Source organism: Aquarana catesbeiana, linkage group LG05, assembly GCF_042186555.1.
Source record: "Aquarana catesbeiana isolate 2022-GZ linkage group LG05, ASM4218655v1, whole genome shotgun sequence".
Taxonomy (NCBI): Eukaryota; Metazoa; Chordata; class Amphibia; order Anura; family Ranidae; genus Aquarana; species Aquarana catesbeiana.
This window is the reverse complement of record NC_133328.1, coordinates 255,835,605-255,857,351: the sequence shown is the minus strand read 5'-3', so window position 1 is coordinate 255,857,351 and position 21,747 is coordinate 255,835,605. Positions and strand designations below refer to the sequence as shown.

The following is a 21,747-nucleotide window of genomic DNA, read 5'->3' as shown; positions in this document are numbered from 1 at the left end:
TATTGTGCAGGTAATATTTGACAGCTGTTGACTGGCTGCTATATTTTCCTGGGGTAAATTCATCACAGTGTAAATAGGGTGGATGTGACTGTGGCATGCCAAGCAAATTCTGTTAAACATATCACTTGGAAGAAAAGCAGTAAAAGATTTATTGGGCAAAGTTTCCAGCGATTCCATTATAATATTACCTTAAAGTGGTTGTGAATCCCATTCATGAAAGTTGAACTAAGCACATATATCCGTAGTATTTATTTATCTCTCTCTAAAGCTCTAAGTGCTGTTTCTCTCTGGTGCTTTGTTCCTCTGTTATCAGCATTAGCCACTTCTGACAGCAGAGAGCTTGTCTATTCATAATACATCTCTGCATGTTCCTTTGTTCCTCTTTATATATACTTATTGATGTATTTTATATATATCCAGCAGAATTATCCTTAACTCTTGAGGAAGCGTTATTTAGACGCGCAACATGTTGAGCGACTAAGAGAATACCTACCCGGATCTGCAATTTAACCCACAACTCCTCATCTTACATTCACAAATCGTAACATTGGTTTCGGGAATTTGTTCCCCACTTATCTTTGGAATGTTTGATTATAAGTTATATGTATAACAAGTGGTGTTCTAAATTGCATGTAGGGTAGGAAACACTAAATACATAAAACTTTTTTATGGAAAATGTAATATGTATAGTATCTGCTTTCATTTTTGTAACTTAAACCAAATAAAATCATTTTTACTTTTTATAGTTAAATTACTCGTGTGCCTTTAAAGTCCATTTTTCTAGCTTTCACACTCTACTTACCACCCACCCCTATGTACTGCTGAAAGAGGAAGAAAGATTTCTAACATGATCTGCACTTTTCAAAGAGTGTAGAAAGGGGAAGACAGCAGATATACAAGTAAAACTTTTGTAGGAGGGTTTGTTTCATCTCTGTGTATCATCTAAGGCTATTCACTTCACTGGGTATATGTGAGGGTTTACAACCACTTTAATATCTGCTATAATTCAAAACAGTAAAGAATGCTGAATTGGGCAATAAAAATAGTACACGTTTAGGAAAAAGATATTCTTTATAAAAAATAATAATTTAAATGGCCCAGTATTTAACATACCCAACTTTTGTAAACAGTCTACAGCATTTCAGAACATTACAGACAAATATAAATTTACCTTAGCAAATGTATCTAGTTTTTCTTTGTCGTACAAAATTCTTAAAACACCAGAACACAATGGACAGCACGCTCCTGTGTATACAAACAAAAAAGAAAAGTCAGTACCATTTAAAGATACTGCACACATTTGGCATGTATCTATTAACCATATTCGTTGTAATGAGCTAGAACATGTGCATCGCAGTAGGCTATAGCACAGACTGCAAAATAAGATATATACATTTTAAATTAAATTTATATTATTTATAGATGAGTATATAATGGAAAACCTGTTCTATTGGTGAATTTTCAATCTGCCTGGGGAAACAGACCAGATTTGGGCAAAGTTCTGACTTTCAAACAATTTGCAATATAAATAGTATTTGGAAAGAGACATGTGGGGATCAAGAGTGTCTATTAACCTTATTTTTTAGCAATAGTTAGAAGCTAAATGTGTCGTTATTTTCTGCTATGTATTGTACTTGTGTCTCATTGTAACAGACATTCTCATTCAATATATATCTCTCAGCTGACTTTTTTTACTACATATAATGTGGCTGAGGCAAAGCTGGAAGTCCTACAGGGCTCCATGCCAAGTGATGTCAATAATTCCCAAAGGACACTCAATTTACATTTTTTCAGTGGCTTTTAAATGATAAATGTACAGTGCCTTGAAAAGGTATTCATACCCCTTGAAGTTTTCCACATTTTGTCATGTTACAACCAAAAATGTAAATTTATCTTATTGGGATTTTATGTGATAGACCAACACAAAGTGGCAAATAATTGTGAAGTGGAAGGAAATGATGAATGATTTTCATTTTTTTTTACAAATATCTGAAAAGTGTGGCTTGCATTTGTATCCAGCCCCCCTGAGTCAATACTTTTGTGAGTCACCACCTTTCGCTGCAATTACAGCCACAAGTCTTTTTGGGTATTATTATTATTATACAGATTTATATAGCGCAGACAGTTTATGCAGCACTTTACAACATTAGGGCAGACAGTACAATTATAATACAATTAAATACAGGGGGGAATCAGAGAGCCCTGCTCGCTAGAGCTTGCAATCTAGGAGGGAGGGTCAAGTTATACAAAAGGGTAATAGCTGTGGGGGATGAGCTAATTGAGAAAATAGTGCAGTTGTTAGATGGAGGCAGGATAGGCTTCTCTGAAGAGGAAAGTTTTCAGGGATCATTTAAAGGGGGATACATTTGAGACTAGGCTAGTGATGTAGCTGGGGGCAGAGTTGTGGATGGCTTTGTAACTTATTGTTAGTATTTTTAATTTAATTTGTTGGGCAAGTGACAGCCAATGGAGGGATTGGCAGAGAGGGGTAGCAGACACTGTGCGGTTTGTAAGGTGGATGAGTCTGACAGCAGCATTCATGATGGACTGAAGGGGGAATAGTCTATTTAAAGGTAAGCCAATGAGCAGTGCTGTTTCTTGGCCTAGGCCGACAAGGCCCAGGCCTAGGGCGGCACTTTGCGGGGGGCGGCAAGAAGCCACCGCCCCCCCGCATCAAAACAACCCACCCAGACCCGTCTTTCCGAGTCCCGGCTCCCGTGGCCGCCTCCCGCACAAATACAGCGGCCGGCTTCCTATAGCCGGGCACTTGTGGGCAGTATGACGTGCTTGGCCGAGGGTAGGGGGGGTGGGGGGGACGCAATCTGACTGGTGGAGGCAGAGCCCTATGCTCCGCCTACCCTCCTCCGTGCAGCTTTCTACACAGCATCGTCTCCCCGGTGTCTATCAAGGAGGAGGCGGGATCTATCGAGGAGGAGGCGGCGGATATCGTTATCATCAACTCCCTAATTAGCCATGGGAGGGCCGGGATGGCCCAGAACGGAGGAGGATCCCAGCGATGGGTGTGGCTTGTGAATTCAGCAAAGCTAAAATAAATCTTTGGAGGAGATCCAGAGACAGCTCATCCCACTGCAGGCAGTACAAGGCTCTCAGGATACCCCCTCTGATCGGGTAAATGGACATCCATCCTCCCCATACATAGAATGCTCTCCAAGTAGTCAGGGTTCCCCCATACACTAACCACCCCCCCCCACACACACACATATATATTTGAGGCTCTCATATACACTCCCCCCCTCCATGCAGTCATACATTACCTCCCCCCTCCTCCATGCAGTCATACTTTACCTCCCCCCTCCTCCATGCAGTCATACATTACCTCCCCCTCCTCCATGCAGTCATACATTACCTCCCCCCTCCTCCATGCAGTCATACTTTACCTCCCCCCTCCTCCATGCAGTCATACATTACCTCCCCCTCCTCCATGCAGTCATACATTACCTCCCCCCTCCATGCAGTCATACATTACCTCCCCCCTCCATGCAGTCATGCATTATCTCCCCCCTCCATGCAGCCATACATTACCTCCCCCTCCTCCATGCAGTCATATATTCCCTCTCCCTCCTCCATGCAGTCATACATTACCTCCCCCTCCTCCATGCAGTCATACATTACCTCCCCCCTCCATGCAGTCATACATTACCTCCCCCCTCCATGCAGTCATACATTATCTCCCCCCTCCATGCAGTCATACATTACCTCCCCCCTCCATGCAGTCATACATTATCTCCCCCCTCCATGCAGTCATACATTACCTCCCCCTCCTCCATGCAGTCATACATTACCTCCCCCTCCTCCATGCAGTCATACATTACCTCCCCCCTCCATGCAGTCATACATTATCTCCCCCCTCCTCCATGCAGTCATACATTACCTCCCCCTCCTCCATGCAGTCATACATTACCTCCCCCTCCTCCATGCAGTCATACATTACCTCCCCCTCCTCAATGCAGTCATACATTACCTCCCCCTCCTCCATGCAGTCATACATTACCTCCCCATTACCTGTCAAAAACAGGTACCCGTTCCCCCCCTCCCCCTAAAAGGTGCCAAATGAGCCTAAAGAGGAAGGGGTGTGGTTTACAGATGATAGGGTAGATCTTAAACTGGAAGGGGTGTGGCCTTGGCAGGAAGCTTTGGGTTGTATTTAAATTAGGGGGTGCATGAGTTTAGTCAGGCCTAGGACAGCACAAGACCTAAATACACCACTGCCAATGAGGAGGGAATTGCAGTAGTCAAGGCGAGAGATAACCAGGGAGTCAATCAGCAGCTTTGTGGTTTCATTGGTTAGAAAGGGACATAGATTAGAGATGTTGCGGAGGTTGAGGCAGCAAGCTTTGGAAAGTGATTGGATGTGGGGCTGAAAGGAGATTTCAGAGTCCAGGATAACACCTAGCACGCTGACATGTGGGGATGGCTGGATGGTTGTGCCATTGCTCTTGACAGATAAGTCAGGGAGGAAATATTATAAGCTCTGCTTTGGACAAATTGAGTTTGAGGAAGTGGTGTGACATCCATACAGATATGTCTGTTAGTAAGTTAGTGATGCGTGAGGAGACTGATAGAGTGAGTTGAGGGGTGGAGAGATAGATTTGTGTGTCGTCAGCGCAGAAATGATATTGAAAGCCATGAGAGGCTATCAGCTGACCCAGGGAAGAGGTGTAGATTGACAATAAAAGAGGTACAAGAACAGAACATTGGGGGACCCCGAGAGAAGGGAAGAGGAGTGAAAATGAAGGTGCGTTGGGATAGGTAAGATGAGAGCCACTGAAGAGCACAGTCACGGAGACCAAGCGGAGTAAAGTTTTTTGAGAAGAGGGGGTGGTCAACCATGTCAAAGGCAGCTGAAAGTTTCAGAAGTAGGAGTACAGAATAGTGTCCGTTGGTTTTTGCAGTTAGTAGGTCATTTGTGAGTTTTAAAAGAGCAGTTTTTGTGGAGTGTTGAGGGCGAAATCCAGATTGAAGGGGATCAAGAAGGTTATTCTTAACCACTTGCCGACCGCCTAATGACGATATACGTCGGCAGAATGGCACGGGCAGGCAGAATCACGTACCTGTAAGTGATCTGCCTCCCGCGGGCGGGGGGTCCGATCGGACCCCCCCCCGGTGCCAGCGGCGGTCGGCATTTGTCTGGGAGCGTTGAGAGGCGAGGGGGGGGCCACGATCACTCCCAGCCAATGGGAATCCTCCCCTGCCTGTGTGTAGTACACACAGGCAGAGAATGTGATGTCATCTCTCCTCGGCTCGGCAGTTTCCGTTCCGGCGCCAAGGAGAGAAGACATGTGAGTGCACAAACACTACACACACACACAGTAGAACATGCCAGGCATACTTTACACCCCCGACCCCCCCCCGATCGCCCCTGATCACCCCCCAATCACCCCTCCCTGTCACACTGACACCAAGCAGTATTTTTTTTTCTGATTACTGCATGGTGTCAGATTGTGACAGTTACTGTGTTAGGGCAGTGAGTGTTAGCCCCCTGTAGGTCTAGGATACCCCCCTAACCCCCCCTAATAAAGTTTTAACCCCTTGATCACCCCCTGTCGCCAGTGTCGCTAAGCGATCATTTTTCTGATCGCTGTATTAGTGTCACTGGTGACGCTAGTTAGGGAGGTAAATATTTAGGTTCGCCGTCAGCGTTTTATAGCGTCAGGGACCCCCATATACTATCTAATAAATGTTTTAACCCCTTGATTGCCCCCTAGTTAACCCTTTCACCACTGATCACCGTATAACCGTTACGGTTGACGCTGGTTAGTTCATTTATTTTTTATAGTGTCAGGGCACCCGCCGTTTATTACCGAATAAAGGTTTAGCCCCCTGATTGCCCGGCGGTGATATGCGTCGCCCCAGGCAGCGTCAGATTAGCGCCAGTACCGCTAACACCCACGCACGCAGCATACGCCTCCCTTAGTGGTATAGTATCTGAACGGATCAATATCTGATCCGATCAGATCTATACTAGCGTCACCAGCAGTTTAGGGTTCCCAAAAATGCAGTGTTAGCGGGATCAGCCCAGATACCTGCTAGCACCTGCGTTTTTCCCCTCCGCCCGGCCCGGCCCACCCAAGTGCAGTATCGATCGATCACTGTCACTTACAAAACACTAAACGCATAACTGCAGCGTTCGCAGAGTCAGGCCTGATCCCTGTGATCGCTAACAGTTTTCTTGGTAGCGTTTTGGTGAACTGGCAAGCACCAGCCCCAGGCAGCGTCAGATTAGCGCCAGTACCGCTAACACCCACGCACGCACCGTACACCTCCCTTAGTGGTATAGTATCTGAACGGATCAATATCTGATCCGATCAGATCTATACTGGCCTCCCCAGCAGTTTAGGGTTCCCAAAAACGCAGTGTTAGCGGGATCAGCCCAGATACCTGCTAGCACCTGCGTTTTGCCCCTCCGCCCGGCCCACCCAGCCCACCCAAGTGCAGTATCGATCGATCACTGTCACTTACAAAACACTAAACGCATAACTGCAGCGTTCGCAGAGTCAGGCCTGATCCCTGCGATCGCTAACAGTTTTCTTGGTAGCGTTTTGGTGAACTGGCAAGCACCAGCCCCAGGCAGCGTCAGATTAGCGCCAGTACCGCTAACACCCACGCACGCACTGTACACCTCCCTTAGTGGTATAGTATCTGAACGGATCAATATCTGATCCGATCAGATCTATACTGGCCTCCCCAGCAGTTTAGGGTTCCCAAAAACGCAGTGTTAGCGGGATCAGCCCAGATACCTGCTAGCACCTGCGTTTTGCCCCTCCGCCCGGCCCACCCAGCCCACCCAAGTGCAGTATCGATCGATCACTGTCACTTACAAAACACTAAACGCATAACTGCAGTGTTCGCAGAGTCAGGCCTGATCCCTGCGATTGCTAACAGTTTTCTTGGTAGCGTTTTGGTGAACTGGCAAGCACCAGCCCCAGGCAGCGTCAGATTAGCGCCAGTACCGCTAACACCCACGCACGCACCGTACACCTCCCTTAGTGGTATAGTATCTGAACAGATCAATATCTGATCCGATCAGATCTATACTGGCGTCCCCAGCAGTTTAGGGTTCCCAAAAACGCAGTGTTAGCGGGATCAGCCCAGATACCTGCTAGCACCTGCGTTTTGCCCCTCCGCCCGGCCCAGCCCAGCCCACCCAAGTGCAGTATCGATCGATCACTGTCACTTACAAAACACTAAACGCATAACTGCAGCGTTCGCAGAGTCAGGCCTGATCCCTGTGATCGCTAACAGTTTTTTTGGTAGCGTTTTGGTGAACTGGCAAGCACCAGCGGCCTAGTACACCCCGGTCATAGTCAAACCAGCACTGCAGTAACACTTGGTGACGTGGCGAGTCCCATAAGTGCAGTTCAAGCTGGTGAGGTGGCAAGCACAAGTAGTGTCCCGCTGCCACCAAAAAGACGTGTTTGTCCCGTCGTGCCCATAATGCCCTTCCTGCTGCATTCGCCAATCCTTATTGGGAACCCACCGCTTCTGCAGCGCCCGTACTTCCCCCATTCACATCCCCAACCAAATGCAGTCAGCTGCAAGAGAGGCATTTTCTTTATGTCCTCCCGAGTACCCCTACCCAACGAACCCCCCCAAAAAAATGTTGTGTCTGCAGCAAGCGCGGATATAGGCGTGACACCCACTATTATTGTCCCTCCTGTCCTGACAATCCTGGTCTTTGCATTGGTGAATGTTTTGAACGTTACCATACACTAGTTGAGTATTAGCGTAGGGTACAGCATTGCACAGACTAGGCACACTTTCCCAGGGTCTCCCAAGATGCCATCGCATTTTGAGAGACCCGAACCTGGAACCGGTTACCGTTATAAAAGTTACAATTACAAAAAAAAGTGTAAAAAAAAAAAAAAAACACATACAAAAATATGAAATAAAAAAAATAGTTGTCGTTTTATTGTTCTTGCTTTCTCTATTCTCTCTATTGTGCTGCTCTTTTCTACTGTATTATATTCTGCAATGTTTTATTGTTGTAATGTTTTATCATGTTTGCTTTTCAGGTATGCAATTTTTTATACTTTACCGTTTACTGTGCTTTATTGTTAACCATTTTTTTGTCTTCAGGTACGTCATTCACGACTTTGAATGGTTATATCAGAATGATGCCTGCAGGTTTAGGTATCATCTTGGTATCATTCTTTTCAGCCAGTGGTCGGCTTTCATGTTAAAGCAATCCTAGCGGCTAGTTAGCTTCTAGACAAGCAGTGGGAGGGAATGCCCCCCACCGTCTTCCGTGTTTTTCTCTGGCTCTCCTGTCTCAACAGGGAACCTGAGAATGCAGCCAGTGATTCAGCCAGCTGACCATAGAGCTGATCAGAGACCAGAGTGGCTCCAAACATCTCTATGGCCTATGAAACCGGAAGCTACGAGCATTTTATGACTTAGATTTCGCCGGATGTAAACAGCGCCATTGGGAAATTGGGAAAGGATTTTATCACACCGATCTTGGTGTGGTCAGATGCTTTGAGGGCAGAGGAGAAATCTAGGGTCTAATAGACCCCAATTTTTTCAAAAAAGAGTACCTGTGATAGGGGATATTTACATTCCCCGTGATAACAATAAAAATGATTTAAAAAAAAAAAAAAAAAATGAAAGGAACAGTTTAAAAATAAGATAAAAAAGCAAAAAAATAATAAAGAAAAAAAAAAAAAAAGCACTCCTGTCCCCCCTGCTCTCGCGCTAAGGCGAACGCAAGCGTCAATCTGGCGTCAAATGTAAACAGCAATTGCACCATGCATGTGAGGTATCACCGCGAAGGTCAGATCGAGGGCAGTAATTTAAATCTAAAGTGGTAACCTGTAAAGGCTTTTAAAGGCTTTTTAAAATGTATTTAGTTTGTCGCCACTGCACGTTTGTGCACAATTTTAAAGCATGTCATGTTTGGTATCCATGTACTCGGCCTAAGATCATCTTTTTTATTTCATCAAACATTTGGGCAATATAGTGTGTTTTAGTGCATTAAAATTTAAAAAAGTGTGTTTTTTCCCCCCAAAATGCGTTTGAAAAATCGCTGCGCAAATACTGTGTGAAAAAAAAATGAAACACACACCATTTTAATCTGTAGGGCATTTGCTTTAAAAAATATATATAATGTGTGGGGGTTCAAAGTAATTTTCTTGCAAAAAAAAATAATTTTTTCATGTAATCAAAAAGTGTCAGAAAGGGCTTTGTCTTCAAGTGGTTAGAAGAGTGGGTGATGTGTGACATAAGCTTCTAAATGTTGTGCATAAAATGACAGGACAGTTCAAAACCCCCCCAAATGACCCCATTTTGGAAAGTAGACACCCCAAGCTATTTGCTGAGAGGCATGTCGAGTCCATGGAATATTTTATATTGTGACACAAGTTGCGGGAAAGAGACAATTTTTTTTTTTTTGCACAAAGTTGTCACTAAATGATATATTGCTCAAACATGCCATGGGAATATGTGAAATTACACCCCAAAATACATTCTGTTGCTTCTCCTGAGTACAGGGATACCACGTGTGGGACTTTTTGGGAGCCTAGCCATGCACGGGACCCCAAAAACCAAGCACCGCCTTCAGGCTTTCTAAGGCCGTAAATTTTTGATTTCACTCTTCACTGCCTATCACAGTTTCGGAGGCCATGGAATGCCCAGGTGGCAAAACCCCCCCCCAAATTACCCCATTTTAGAAAGTAGACAACCCAAGCTATTTGCTGAGAGGTATAGTGAGTATTTTGCAGACCTCACTTTTTGTCACAAAGTTTTGAAATTTGAAAAAAGAAAAAAAAAAAATTTTTTTCTTGACTTTATTTATTTTCAAAAACAAATGAGAGCTGCAAAATACTCACCATGCCTCTCAGCAAATAGCTTGGTGTGTCTGCTTTCCAAAATGGGGTCATTTGGGGGAGGTTTGTGCCACCTGGGCATTCCATGACCTCCGAAACTGTGATAGGCAGTGAAGAGTGAAATCAAAAATTTACACCCTTAGAAATCCTGAAGGCGGTGATTGGTTTTCGGGGCCCCGTACGCGGCTAGGCTCCCAAAAAGTCCCACACATGTGGTATCCCCGTACTCAGGAGAAGTAGCTAAATGTATTTTGGGGTGCAATTCCACATATGCCCATGGCCTGTGTGAGCAATATATCATTTAGTGACAACTTTGTGCAAAAAAAAAAAAAATTTGTCACTTTCCCGCAACTTGTGTCAAAATATAAAACATTCCATGGACTCAACATGCCTCTCAGTAAATAGCTTGGGGTGTCTACTTTCCAAAATGGGGTCATTTGGTGGGGTTTTATGCCATCTGGGCATTTTATGGCCTTCAAAACTGTGATAGGTAGTGAGGAGTAAAATCAAAAATGTACGCCCTTAGAAATCCTGAAGGCGGTGATTGGTTTTCGGGGCCCTGTACGCGGCTAGGCTCCCAAAAAGTCCCACACATGTGGTATCCCCATACTCAGGAGAAGCAGCTAAATGTATTTTGGGGTGCAATTCCACATATGCCCATGGCCTGTGTGAGCAATATATCATTTAGTGACAACTTTTTGTAATTTTTTTTTTTTTTTTGTCATTATTCAATCACTTGGGACAAAAAAAATGAATATTCAATGGGCTCAACATGCCTCTCAGCAATTTCCTTGGGTTGTCTACTTTCCAAAATGGGGTCATTTGTGGGGGTTTTGTACTGCCCTGCCATTTTAGCACCTCAAGAAACGACATAGGCAGTCATAAATTAAAGGCTGTGTAAATTCCAGAAAATGTACCCTAGTTTGTAGGCGCTATAACTTTTGCGCAAACCAATAAATATACACTTATTGACATTTTTTTTACCAAAGACATGTGGCCGAATACATTTTGGCCTAAATGTATGACTAAAATTGAGTTTATTGGATTTTTTTTAGAACAAAAAGTAGAAAATATAATTTTTTTTCAAAATTTTCGGTCTTTTTCCGTGTATAGCGCAAAAAATAAAAACGGCAGAGGTGATCAAATACCATCAAAAGAAAGCTCTATTTGTGGGAAGGAAAAGGACGCAAATTTCGTTAGGGTACAGCAATGCATGACCGCGCAATTAGCAGTTAAAGCGATGCAGTGCCAAATTGTAAAAAGTGCTCTGGTCAGGAAGGGGGTAAATCCTTCCGGGGCTGAAGTGGTTAATGAGGTGGTCATTCAGTTGGTTTTAAACCAGGCATTCAAGGAGTTTAGAGGAAAAGGGGAGCAAGGAGATAGGGCGTAGGTTGTTAAGATTGGTAGGGTCGGCTTTTTAACTATGGGGGTGACCAGTGCATGTTTTAGAGCATGGGGAAAATGCCAGAGGTGAGCTAGAGATTGAAGATGTGGGTTAGAGTGTGTAGGATAGTATCAGAGAAACAATCAATCCAGCCGCATCAGCCGTGTCCCTGCATGCATGCTCCGGCGCATTCACGTCTGCGGCCTGATAAAACGGCGCACGCACATGCGCACTAGTGCACGCTCAACATGACACTCTGGCTAGCCTATAAAGTTTGCTCAGGTGCTCAGACAGGTTGCTGGTTTGTCTTCAGCTTCCTGTCTGCGTTTGGTTCCTGTTTCCTGTATCTGATTACTCGTTGTGACCCGGATCGACCCTGACCACTCTGCTCTTCTCCTGTACCCAACCCTTGGCCTGTTAATGGACTTTGCCCTACCTCCAGTGTTTCACCCTCTGCCTGTGACTCAGATCTGCCTCTTGTCTTCAGTGTTTGACCCTCTGCCTGTGACTCGGATCTGCCTCTTATCTCCAGTGTTTGACCCCCTGCCTGTGACCCGGATTTGCCTTGTGTCTTCTGAACCCAGTGACTCAGCCAGTGATCTGAAAATTATTCTTTCCTCCAGTATATGAACCTCTGCCTGTTCTGGACCCTCTATTTAGTTCCTTCCTAAGGTCATCCTTTAGGTCATCCTATTCACCAGTCACTGCACAGCTGCCTATCTTCACAAGGATTACTTCACCAGTTGGATCCTGTTCGCTGGTAGCCTGTGCCTCTTCGTGCCATCCACTCCCTGTATCACCTTCAGGGGGCGGAGTGCGCCTAGTCGCAAGGGCGAACTGCTCTCAGCATCTTGGCCTCGGTAAGTACTTATCTGACAGTGCAAACCAGCCAGATGCCGACAGAGCGCGTTTCCCTCTTGGGATCCTGTGCCAGCAAGTTTCAACACTCACTGATGCAGTCCAGAGACTGTAAGAAGGCTACACCCAAATTGATGGTCGTCTCCAGCAACTCTCCGGATCACGCATACCAGCAGCCGCTGCTCCTGCACCTGCCAGTGGGGCCTCCTCCTCTCAGGCTTCATCAAATCCAACTGTGGTAATGGCCCTCCCTGAGCCTAGGGTTCCTATGCCAGAGCGATTTGCAGGTGATCGCAAGAAATACAGGGCTTTCAAGAACGCTTGCTCCCTATACCTAGCTCTTCAACCCAGGACTTTCTCTTCTGAAGTGGTAAAAGTGGGTTTCATTATCTCCCTTCTGACCGATAAACCACAAGCTTGGGCCAACAGCCTGATGGAACAAAGGAGCCCTGTGCAGTGGATACCTTTTTTGAAGGCATGGCACAACTTTATGATGATCCACAGCACACGGCGATGGCTACAACAGTGCCTTGCAAAAGTATTTACCCCCCCTTGGCTTTGTACCTATTTTGTTACATTACAGCCTTTAGTTCAATGTTTTTTAATCTGAATTGTATGTGATGGATCAGAACACAATAGTCTAAGTTGGTGAAGTAAAATTAGAAAAATATATACATAAAACTATTTTTCAGAAATAAAAAAATGATAATTGGCATGTGCTTATGTATTCACCCCCTTTGTTATGAAGCCCATAAAAACTCTGGTCCAACCAATTACCTTGAAAAGTCACATAATTAGTGAAATGATGTCCACCTGTGTGCAATCTAAGTGTCACATGATCTGTCATTACATATACACACCTTTTTGAAAGGCCCCAGAGGCTGCAACACCTAAGCAAGAGGCACCACTAAAGACTGCCATGAAGACCAAGGAACTCTCCAAACAAGTAAGGGACAATGTTGAGAAGTACAATTCAGGATTAGGTTTTAAAAAAATATACAAATCTTTGATGATCCCTAGGAGCACTATCAAATATATCATAACCAAATGGAAAGAACATGGCACAACAGCAAACCTGCAAAGAGACGGCCGCACACCAAAACTCACAGGCCGGGCAAGGAGGGCCTTAATCAGAGAGGCAGCACAGAGTCCTAAGGTAACCCTGGAGGAGCTGCAGAGTTCCACAGCAGAGACTGGAGTATATGTACATAGGACGACAATAATCCGTACGCTCCATAGAGTTGGGCTTTATGGCAGAGTGGCCAGAAGAAAGTCATTACTTTCAGCAAAAAACAAAATGGCACGTTTTGAGTTTGCGAAAAGGCATGTGGGAGACTCCCAAAATGTATGGAGGAAGGTGCTCTGGTCTGATGAGACTAAAATTGAACTTTTTGGCCATCAAAGAAAATGCTATGTCTGGCACAAACCCAACATATCACATCACCCAATGAACATCATCCCCACAGTGAAACATGCTGGTGGCAGCATCATGCTGTGGGGATGTTGAGGGAAAGATGGATGGTTCTAAATACAGGGATATTCTTGAGAAAAACCTGTACCACTCTGTGTGTGATTTGAGGCTAGGACAGAGGTTCACCTTCCAGCAGGACAATGACCCCAAACACACTGCTAAAGCAACACTTGAGTGGTTTAAGGGGAAACATGTAAATGTGTTGGATGGCCTAGTCAAAGCCCAGACCTCAATCCAATAGAAAATCTGTGGTCAGACTTAAAGATTGCTGTTCACAAGCGCAAACCATCCAACTTGAAAGAGCTGGAGCAGTTTTGCAAGGAGGAATGGGCAAAAATCCCAGTGGTAAGATGTGGCAAGCTCATAGAGACTTATCCAAAGCGACTTGGAGCTGTGATAGCTGCAAAAGGTGGCTCTACAAAGTATTGACTTTAGGGGGGTGACTAGTCATGCACATTGACTTTTTCAGTTATTTTGTCCTATTTGTTGTTTGCTTCACAATAAAAAAAAAAAATCTTCAAAGTTGTGGGCATGTTCTGTAAATGCAAATGATGCAATCCATGTTAATTCCAGGTTGTGAGGCAACAAAATACGAAAAATGCCAAGGGGGTGAATACTTTTGCAAGGCACTGTATTTTACATAACTTGTCTCAACGGCGAAGGCTGATTGAGGACTATACGGTTGAGTTCCGGAAGTGGTCGACTGACAATATCGTCAGGGGTTGTCCGAAGCCCATAAGGACGAACTGGCCAGGGTGGAGACCCCTGCTACGCTGGAGGATTTGATCCAGTCAGCCACCAGATTAGACAGACGCATGTGTGAGCAGCGCTCTGAGTGCTTCCAGGTTCCTCAACCCAGCTGGATGCTTCCCAAGCCGAACCCCATTCATCCACCTTTTCCGGCTCCTCCAACCACCTCCGCTCCTGAAGTCGAGCCCATGCATCTCGGTCTGGTCCGTGCTCCTCTCACTCCAGAGGAGAGGCAACGCAGGCGTTTAGCCAATCTGTGGCTATACTGTGGGGGTACAGGTCATTTTCTTTGTAACTGCCCTGTGAGATCTAGTACGTTTTATCCAGAATTCGTTATGAATTATCAAGTCACTGGTGTTCCCAAGACTTATGTTACCCTCCTTGTCTCCCTACAGCTACCAGAAAAGGAAACCCGCCTGCCAGCTATAATTGACTCTGGAGCTTGTAGCTGCTTCTTGGATACCTCACTGGCGCAAAGACTGCATATTCCTCTTCAGACCAAGAAACAAAGCCTCCAGGTACACCTGATGGATCTCTTCCTCGCTCTGGACTTATCACCCAGGGAACCAGACCCATTCTTACTACCACAGACTCAGGCCACCAGGAGTTCCTGCGCTTCGACCTCATCTCTTTCCCTATGTTTCCCATCATCTTGGGGCTCCCCTGGCTCCAGGCACATGAACCCCAAAAAAATTGGAACAGGAAAGAGGTTTCTTTCTCCTCCCATTTCCTGCCTAACTGTAACACCTGTACCCGACAACCTCCAACACATACCCTCTGTGTACTTCGAGTTCAGAGACGTTTTTGACAAACAAAAGGCTGACCGCCTACCTCCTCACCGGTCTTACGACTGCCCCATTGACCTTCTACCCGGCTCTGAAGTCCCTTTCGGCCGCATCTTTCTACTATCAGAAATTGAGCTAAAAGCTCCCAAGACTTACATAGATGAAAACCTGGTGAACTAAATAAAATAACTATTAAAAACCGGTATCCACTACCACCTATCCCGGAGTTATTCCAATGATTCCAATCCGCCCAAATCTTTTCCAAACTGGATCTTCGAGGCGCCTACAACCACATCCGAATTTGGGCTGGGGATGAATGGAAAACTGCTTTCAGATCCACGTTTGGACATTACGAGTACCTGGTGATGCCGTTTGGGCTATGCAACGCCCCGGCCACTTTCCAGCATCTGGTTAATGACATTTTCTGTGAATATCCTGATAACTTTCTAGTCGTTTACCTAGACGACGTCCTCATTTTTCCCGCCATTATTAAATTACACCAAGTTCATGTCAAAAAGGTTCTTGCAATTCTCAGAAGACATAAACTGTATCTCAAGGCAGAAAAATGCGACTTTGAAAAGACTGTTGTACACTTCCTGGGATTCATTATCTCCACCAACGGGGTTGCAATGGACCCCCAGGAGGTCAAGGCAAACCAGGAATGGCTGGCTCCAATAGATAAAAAAGGAGTACAATGATTTATAGGTTTTGCTAATTTGTATAGGAGATTTATCGTTGGCTTCTCCTCTATTGTAACACCCATCACCCAGTTAACATGCCAACACAACCATTCTCAGTGGTCCCAGGAAGATTATACTAAACTAAAGGCCTTGTTTACCTCCACACCAATTTTACGGCATCCATATCTGGCTCTGCCATTTGTACTAGAAGTAGATGCCTCGGAAACAGCCACTGGGGCCATCCTCTCCCAAAGACAGGGTCCCAAGGCCCTCCATAGTTTCTTTCTGGCGGACTTAGCCTTCGCATCCAGGAAACTAAGTCCGCCAGAAAGAAACTATGATGTTGGTGATAGGGAGTTGTTGGCCATCAAGTTCACCCTAGAGGATTGGAGGTATCTGCTGGAGGGTGCTTCCCAACCTGTCATTATCTTCACCGATCATAAAAATCTAGAATACCTCAGGACAGCTAAACGGCTAAGACCCAGACAAGCCCGCTGGGCTCTCTTTTTCTCTAGATTTAATTTCCATATCTCCTACAGACCCAGCTCCAAAAACGGGAAGGCAGATGCACTTTCTAGGATGTTCCTTGAAATCTTGTTGCTGCAAATTTTTTTTTTGATTACTCAAACTGACCTAATAACCTCCATTAAATCAACGTAAAAAAGAAAGAGAGGAGCGCCACTAAGTAAAATCATTTATTCACCAATATAAAATCAAAGTATCAACTTACATTTAGGAGCGGTATATAGAACAGACAGATGTAATTCCTGATGGAAGAGGGGGAAGGGAACAGGCAGTGATTACCCGGGGATGCCTCCAAACACAACGCAGTCTGGCAGGGAAGCCAGGACGGTGCAAAGCCTGTCTCTGCGGGAGGACGGAGCGGCAGCCCAGGAAGCAGCTGGCGATGTTGTCAATGAGGAGAAAAAACACAACGCGTTTCTGAGCATGCGCAGGGTCTGTACGGCACATGCGTGCTCCTTTATCAAGTGTAGAGTAAGGGAAAAGTGAAGGGCTATTTATAGCAAATCAAAGGTAATGGGTGGACGTTCACAGCTGATTGAATCAATGCCGGAATGTCAATATATGACACACGGACAATAGCAATATCTGTATATGTGCCGGAGCACATATCTGTATATTTATGAGGGAGCTGGATGTCTGATATCGTTAAAGAAAACTGGGGAGAAAGATTACTAGAGAACTATATGTCTAAAATGGGTGAATGATTAAAAGAAGATGTGTCTTAAAAATATATATATGCATATATATCTGAGCATTTATGATAAAACTATCATAGAAGTATTATAAAAATATATTATGAGGACATGATCACAAGGTAAATTGGATAATGAAAAAAAGGGGGGGAGAGGGGTTTTTTTTGGAGATGTGAAAATTAATTAAAAAATGAATGAAAAGAATTATTATATGGCAATGTAAAAAATAGAAAATGGATGATAAAAGAAAAAGGATATATATATATATATATATATATGTGTAGAAAAATATATGTAAAACCTATGTCTGTACTAGTGTAATAAAAATGAAAAAAAAAAAAAAATTGATGGGTATAATAAAAATGAAAAAATGGAAACAAAAGTAAAAATAAAAGATTATTGCTATACATGATACATACAATATGCTAAATGTCACGCCCCTGAATGATTGGTGCGACAAAATAAAAACAAAAAGATTAAATATATTAGATTGCGACTTATGGAGCACCCATAATCGCATACAACTGATATGTGAAAGAAATGCGTGAATGATATTATTACCAGATAGCCAATGGTAGGTAGACAAGCTAAACAAAGATAAATGCAAGAGAAACCATTCTGAATATATAGGATGGTGTTGATTTCCAGTTCCTCGCATACATGATCGCATTTGTATGCGATTTGTTTGTATGTATTGTTTGTATGTATTTGTTTGCCTAAAAATGATATATGCAACAATGCGTGAATAACATTATTACCAGATAGCCGATAGTGGGCAGGCAAGCTAAACAAAGATAAATACAAAAGAAACCATTCTGAATATTTAGAGGATAGTGTTAATTTCCAGTTCCTCATTGAGTCCATTAGGGGCAAGCGTGTCAAGGGTATAAATCCAGAACATTTCGCGCTCGCACAAACGCGAAAAACGCTCGGCTTCAGACAGATCTTTTGGTATGGACTCAATGACCCAGACTTGTAGGCCTCTAGTGGAGCGAGCATGATATTTTAAAAAGTGACGTGGTACACTGTGTTTGTCGCTGCCTAATTCAACCAAACGACGGTGCTTGCCAAAGCGCAGTCTTAATGGGCAGATGGTCCGGCCTACATACAAAAGTTTACAGGGGCATATAAGGCAATACACTACATAGTCGCTGGAACAGTTGTGGAATTTGTCGAAGGTGAAAAGTCTACCTTTATGGGTAAAACTTTTTTGGCCATGGTTCACAAAGCCACAGGTTAAGCACAATGGTATATTGCACCTATACATTGCCACTAAGGGAATGAGACAAAGGGAATTGTCTTTGGTTTTGCATTTTAACTTACTGGGTGCTATTTTATTTTTCAAAGTAGGGGCCCTTCTGTAGGTGACTTTGGGTCTTTGGCGCAGGGAGGTGTTCAAGTGGGGGTCTTGTTTAAGGATATTCCAATGTTTGGAAAGTATATGTTCCATCTTTCTGTGTTGGCTATGAAAACCCATAATAAAGCGTACCTCTGGTTCTTCCAGGGGTTTGGTTATCTTGGGTTTCTTGCCCGGCAAGTACTGGTTGTAGGCCTGTTCTATCAATGATGTAGGATAACCTTTCTCTAGAAACTTGTTTTTGAGGTGCGTACTCTGAGTGACATAATCGCAAGTTCTAGTGCAGTTCTGTCTGAGCCTGCAGAACTGTCCTTTCGGGATATTGTTCTTCCATAGAGGATGGTGGCAGCTGTCATAGTGCAAGTAAGAGTTTCCAGCAGTGGCCTTGGTGTAGTTACGAGAAAAGATTTGATCACCCTCATGATTGAGTTCTAAATCAAGGAAGGCTAAGCTATCCCTGTTCCAGACTGCTGTGAAGGAAAGACCCAGGTCATTGGTGTTACAATGGGCGACAAAGTCATCAATCTGGGAGGGGAAACCATCCCAGATGACGACGATATCGTCGATGTAACGACCAAAAAAGACTATGTGTTTGGCAAAGGGGTTGTTATTCCAGATGAATAAATTTTCCCAATGACCCATGGTCAAATTGGCATAAGACGGGGCAAAATATGCGCCCATGGCGGTGCCATGGGTCTGTAGATAAAACTGATCTTCAAAATGGAAATAATTGTGGGTGAGGCAAAATGACCCTGCGCATGCTCAGAAACACGTTGTGTTTTTTCTCCTCATTGACAACATCGCCAGCTGCTTCCTGGGCTGCCGCTCCGTCCTCCCGCAGAGACAGGCTTTGCACCGTCCTGGCTTCCCCGCCAGACTGCGTTGTGTTTGCAGGCATCCCCGGGTAATCACTGCCTGTTCCCTTCCCCCTCTTCCATCAGGAATTACATCTGTCTCTTCTATATACCGCTCCTAAATGTAAGTTGATACTTTGATTTTATATTGGTGAATAAATGATTTTACTTAGTGGCGCTCCTCTCTCTCTTTTTTACCTGGATGGATCTGAGTTTGACTTCTCTCTACATAAAGAGCTGCCTTTCGTGAATCTGGCCACACAGTATCCCACAAGAAAAGAAAAGTTTTATTCCGGTGTTTTGTTTTACCTATGACTTATCCTCCAGGGATCCTCTCCTGCATTATAGACTGTTTCCTGGCTCCTGTCCAAGACTCCCAACACCATCCTGATTACACCGTGATTGATCCAGCTTTTAGACTTTATAATTCCATTAACTTTTATAGTCATTTGCCTTATAGCCTCTGAGCGCCAGTTCTTAGTTTAATTCCATTAAATCAACATCCAGTCACTGTACTGACCCAGTAGTACCTTCTTTGGAGAAACAGGATAACTTGCTCTGGGCTCGGGGAAAAATTTTCATTTCACTGGAAGTAAGACCCCTGGCTCTAAAGACTTTCCATGACCACAAGCTGGCAGGTCACTTAGGGACACAGAAGACTGCTGAATTAATCTCCCGTTCCTTCTGGTGGCCGGGTTGGAAACAGGACTGTAAGGACTATGTTTCTTCTTGTTTTCTTTGCAAGCGCAGTAAGGGACCAAACACCAAATCCTGGGGGCTACTCAGATCTTTATCCATTCCAGAATGGCCATGGGCAGAAGTCTCCATGGACTTCATTGTGGACTTACCTCCCTCGGAGGGGTTCACCACTATCTTGGCCGTTGTCGACCGCCTTTAAAAGATTGCACATTTCCTGCCCATGGTGGGTACTCCCTCTGCTTCGGATACAGCCAATATTTTCTTTAAAGAAATAACAAGACTTCATGGTGTACCTAGGAGCATCGTCTCGGACAGAGGTGTCCAATTTACCTCCAAATTCTGGAGAGAACTCTGTAAATCCCAGGAAATAAAAGATTTGTCTCTCCTCTGCCTACCACCCTCAGAGCAATGGCCAGACAGAGAGAACAAATTAAACCCTGAAGCAATTTTGTTCTGGCTCCCAAGATGATTGGTCCACTCTCCTGCCTTATGCTGAGTTCGTGTACAATAACTCCATCCATACAGCTATCAATCAAACACCCTTCTGGTCAAACTTTGGGTACCAGCTGTCATGGTTATGCAATAGAGTTTTGTCTGTCAGCTTACCTGTCTCCATGTGTTCTCTAAAGACCAGCTGACTCTCACCTGACTGCTTTTATAAACTCTCCACTAGCATGGCTCCACCCCAGCTCCTATCAGAGAACTCTATATTAACCTCTGCACTGCAGGCCAGCCCTGCTGATCAACCTTTGTGTGTTTTGGCTTCCTGTAACCTGCCTGCTGTGTGCTCTACGTTTGTTTCTGTTACCGACCTTGGCGTGTTCTCAACTATTCCTGTCTGCTCGTGACCCTGACCTTTGGCGTGTCCCCGACTATCCCTGTTTGCCTGTGACCCTGAACCTTGGTGTGAACTCTGTTGTCCTTGTCTGCTTGTGGCCCTGACCTTGGCTTATTCCCTTACTATCCCTATCCTCCTGTTGCCTACTGTGGGTGTGAGCTGGGGGACCCTGGGGGTCGCGACCTGGAGCCAGTTGCAGCCCAGTCCATCCTCACCACTAGAGCTCTTAGACTCCGCGCCCCAGGGAATCTTACGCTCTAACCCCGGTGGGATCCGTGTTGGTGTTCCAGCGGCCCTGCCTTCCTTACCACCCTGACTCCCATGTGCAGCAGTCAGCCGTAGGGTCCACTACCTTGCGGTGCACTCCTGATCCCAACGGTGTGCATCTGTCACCTAGCCTCAAGGTGACCTGACAGTTTGATCAGCCATGGACCCGGCTGACGTGCCGCTTCCTGCAGCCGATCCATTGCAGGGCATAGTTCGCAGACTCGAGACCCAGGAATGTAATCAGACTCAGGTGATGCGATTCCTTCAGGATCTGGCTTCCCGCTTCGAGCAGCTCCAGGCCTCCTTGGGAAACCTGAACCTGCAGCCTCAAGTACAATCAGCAGCTGCACCTATCGTACCAGTCGCAGCCACACATTCATATTTACTACCAGCTCCGTCCCGTTACTCTGGGGACTCCAAGGCCTGCAGGGGCTTCCTCAGCCAATGCACTATTCATTTTGAGCTCCAGCCTCAAAACTTTCTGTCTGATCGGGCTAAGGTAGCCTATATCATCTCCCTCCTCTCTGGTGAAGCTTTAGCTTGGGCTGCCCCTCTGTGGGAGAAGAATGACCCAGTGGTTTCCAGCCTGTCTGACTTCTTGAAGCTTTTGCGTAATATCTTTGAGGAGCCAGCTCGGGTTTCTTCTGTGGCTAGTGCCCTTTTACACCTTTGCCAAGAATCTTGTTCAGTGGGACAATATGCGCTTCAGTTCTGTATCCTCACAGCTGAATTGAGCTGGAACAAT

The 21,747-nt window shown here is 45.0% G+C and overlaps 1 protein-coding gene across 4 annotated transcripts in view; it reads right to left on the bottom strand.

Moving 5' to 3' along the window:
- Window positions 1-21,747, bottom strand: part of RECK (reversion inducing cysteine rich protein with kazal motifs) — a 1,099,858-nt gene that overhangs the window by 100,132 nt on the left and 977,979 nt on the right. For all 4 annotated transcript variants that reach the window (XM_073630723.1, XM_073630721.1, XM_073630722.1 and 1 more), the window contains one exon: window positions 1,172-1,245. In XM_073630723.1, coding sequence (XP_073486824.1) covers window positions 1,172-1,245 — 74 coding nt within the window. The remainder of the gene's footprint in view (window positions 1-1,171; window positions 1,246-21,747) is intronic.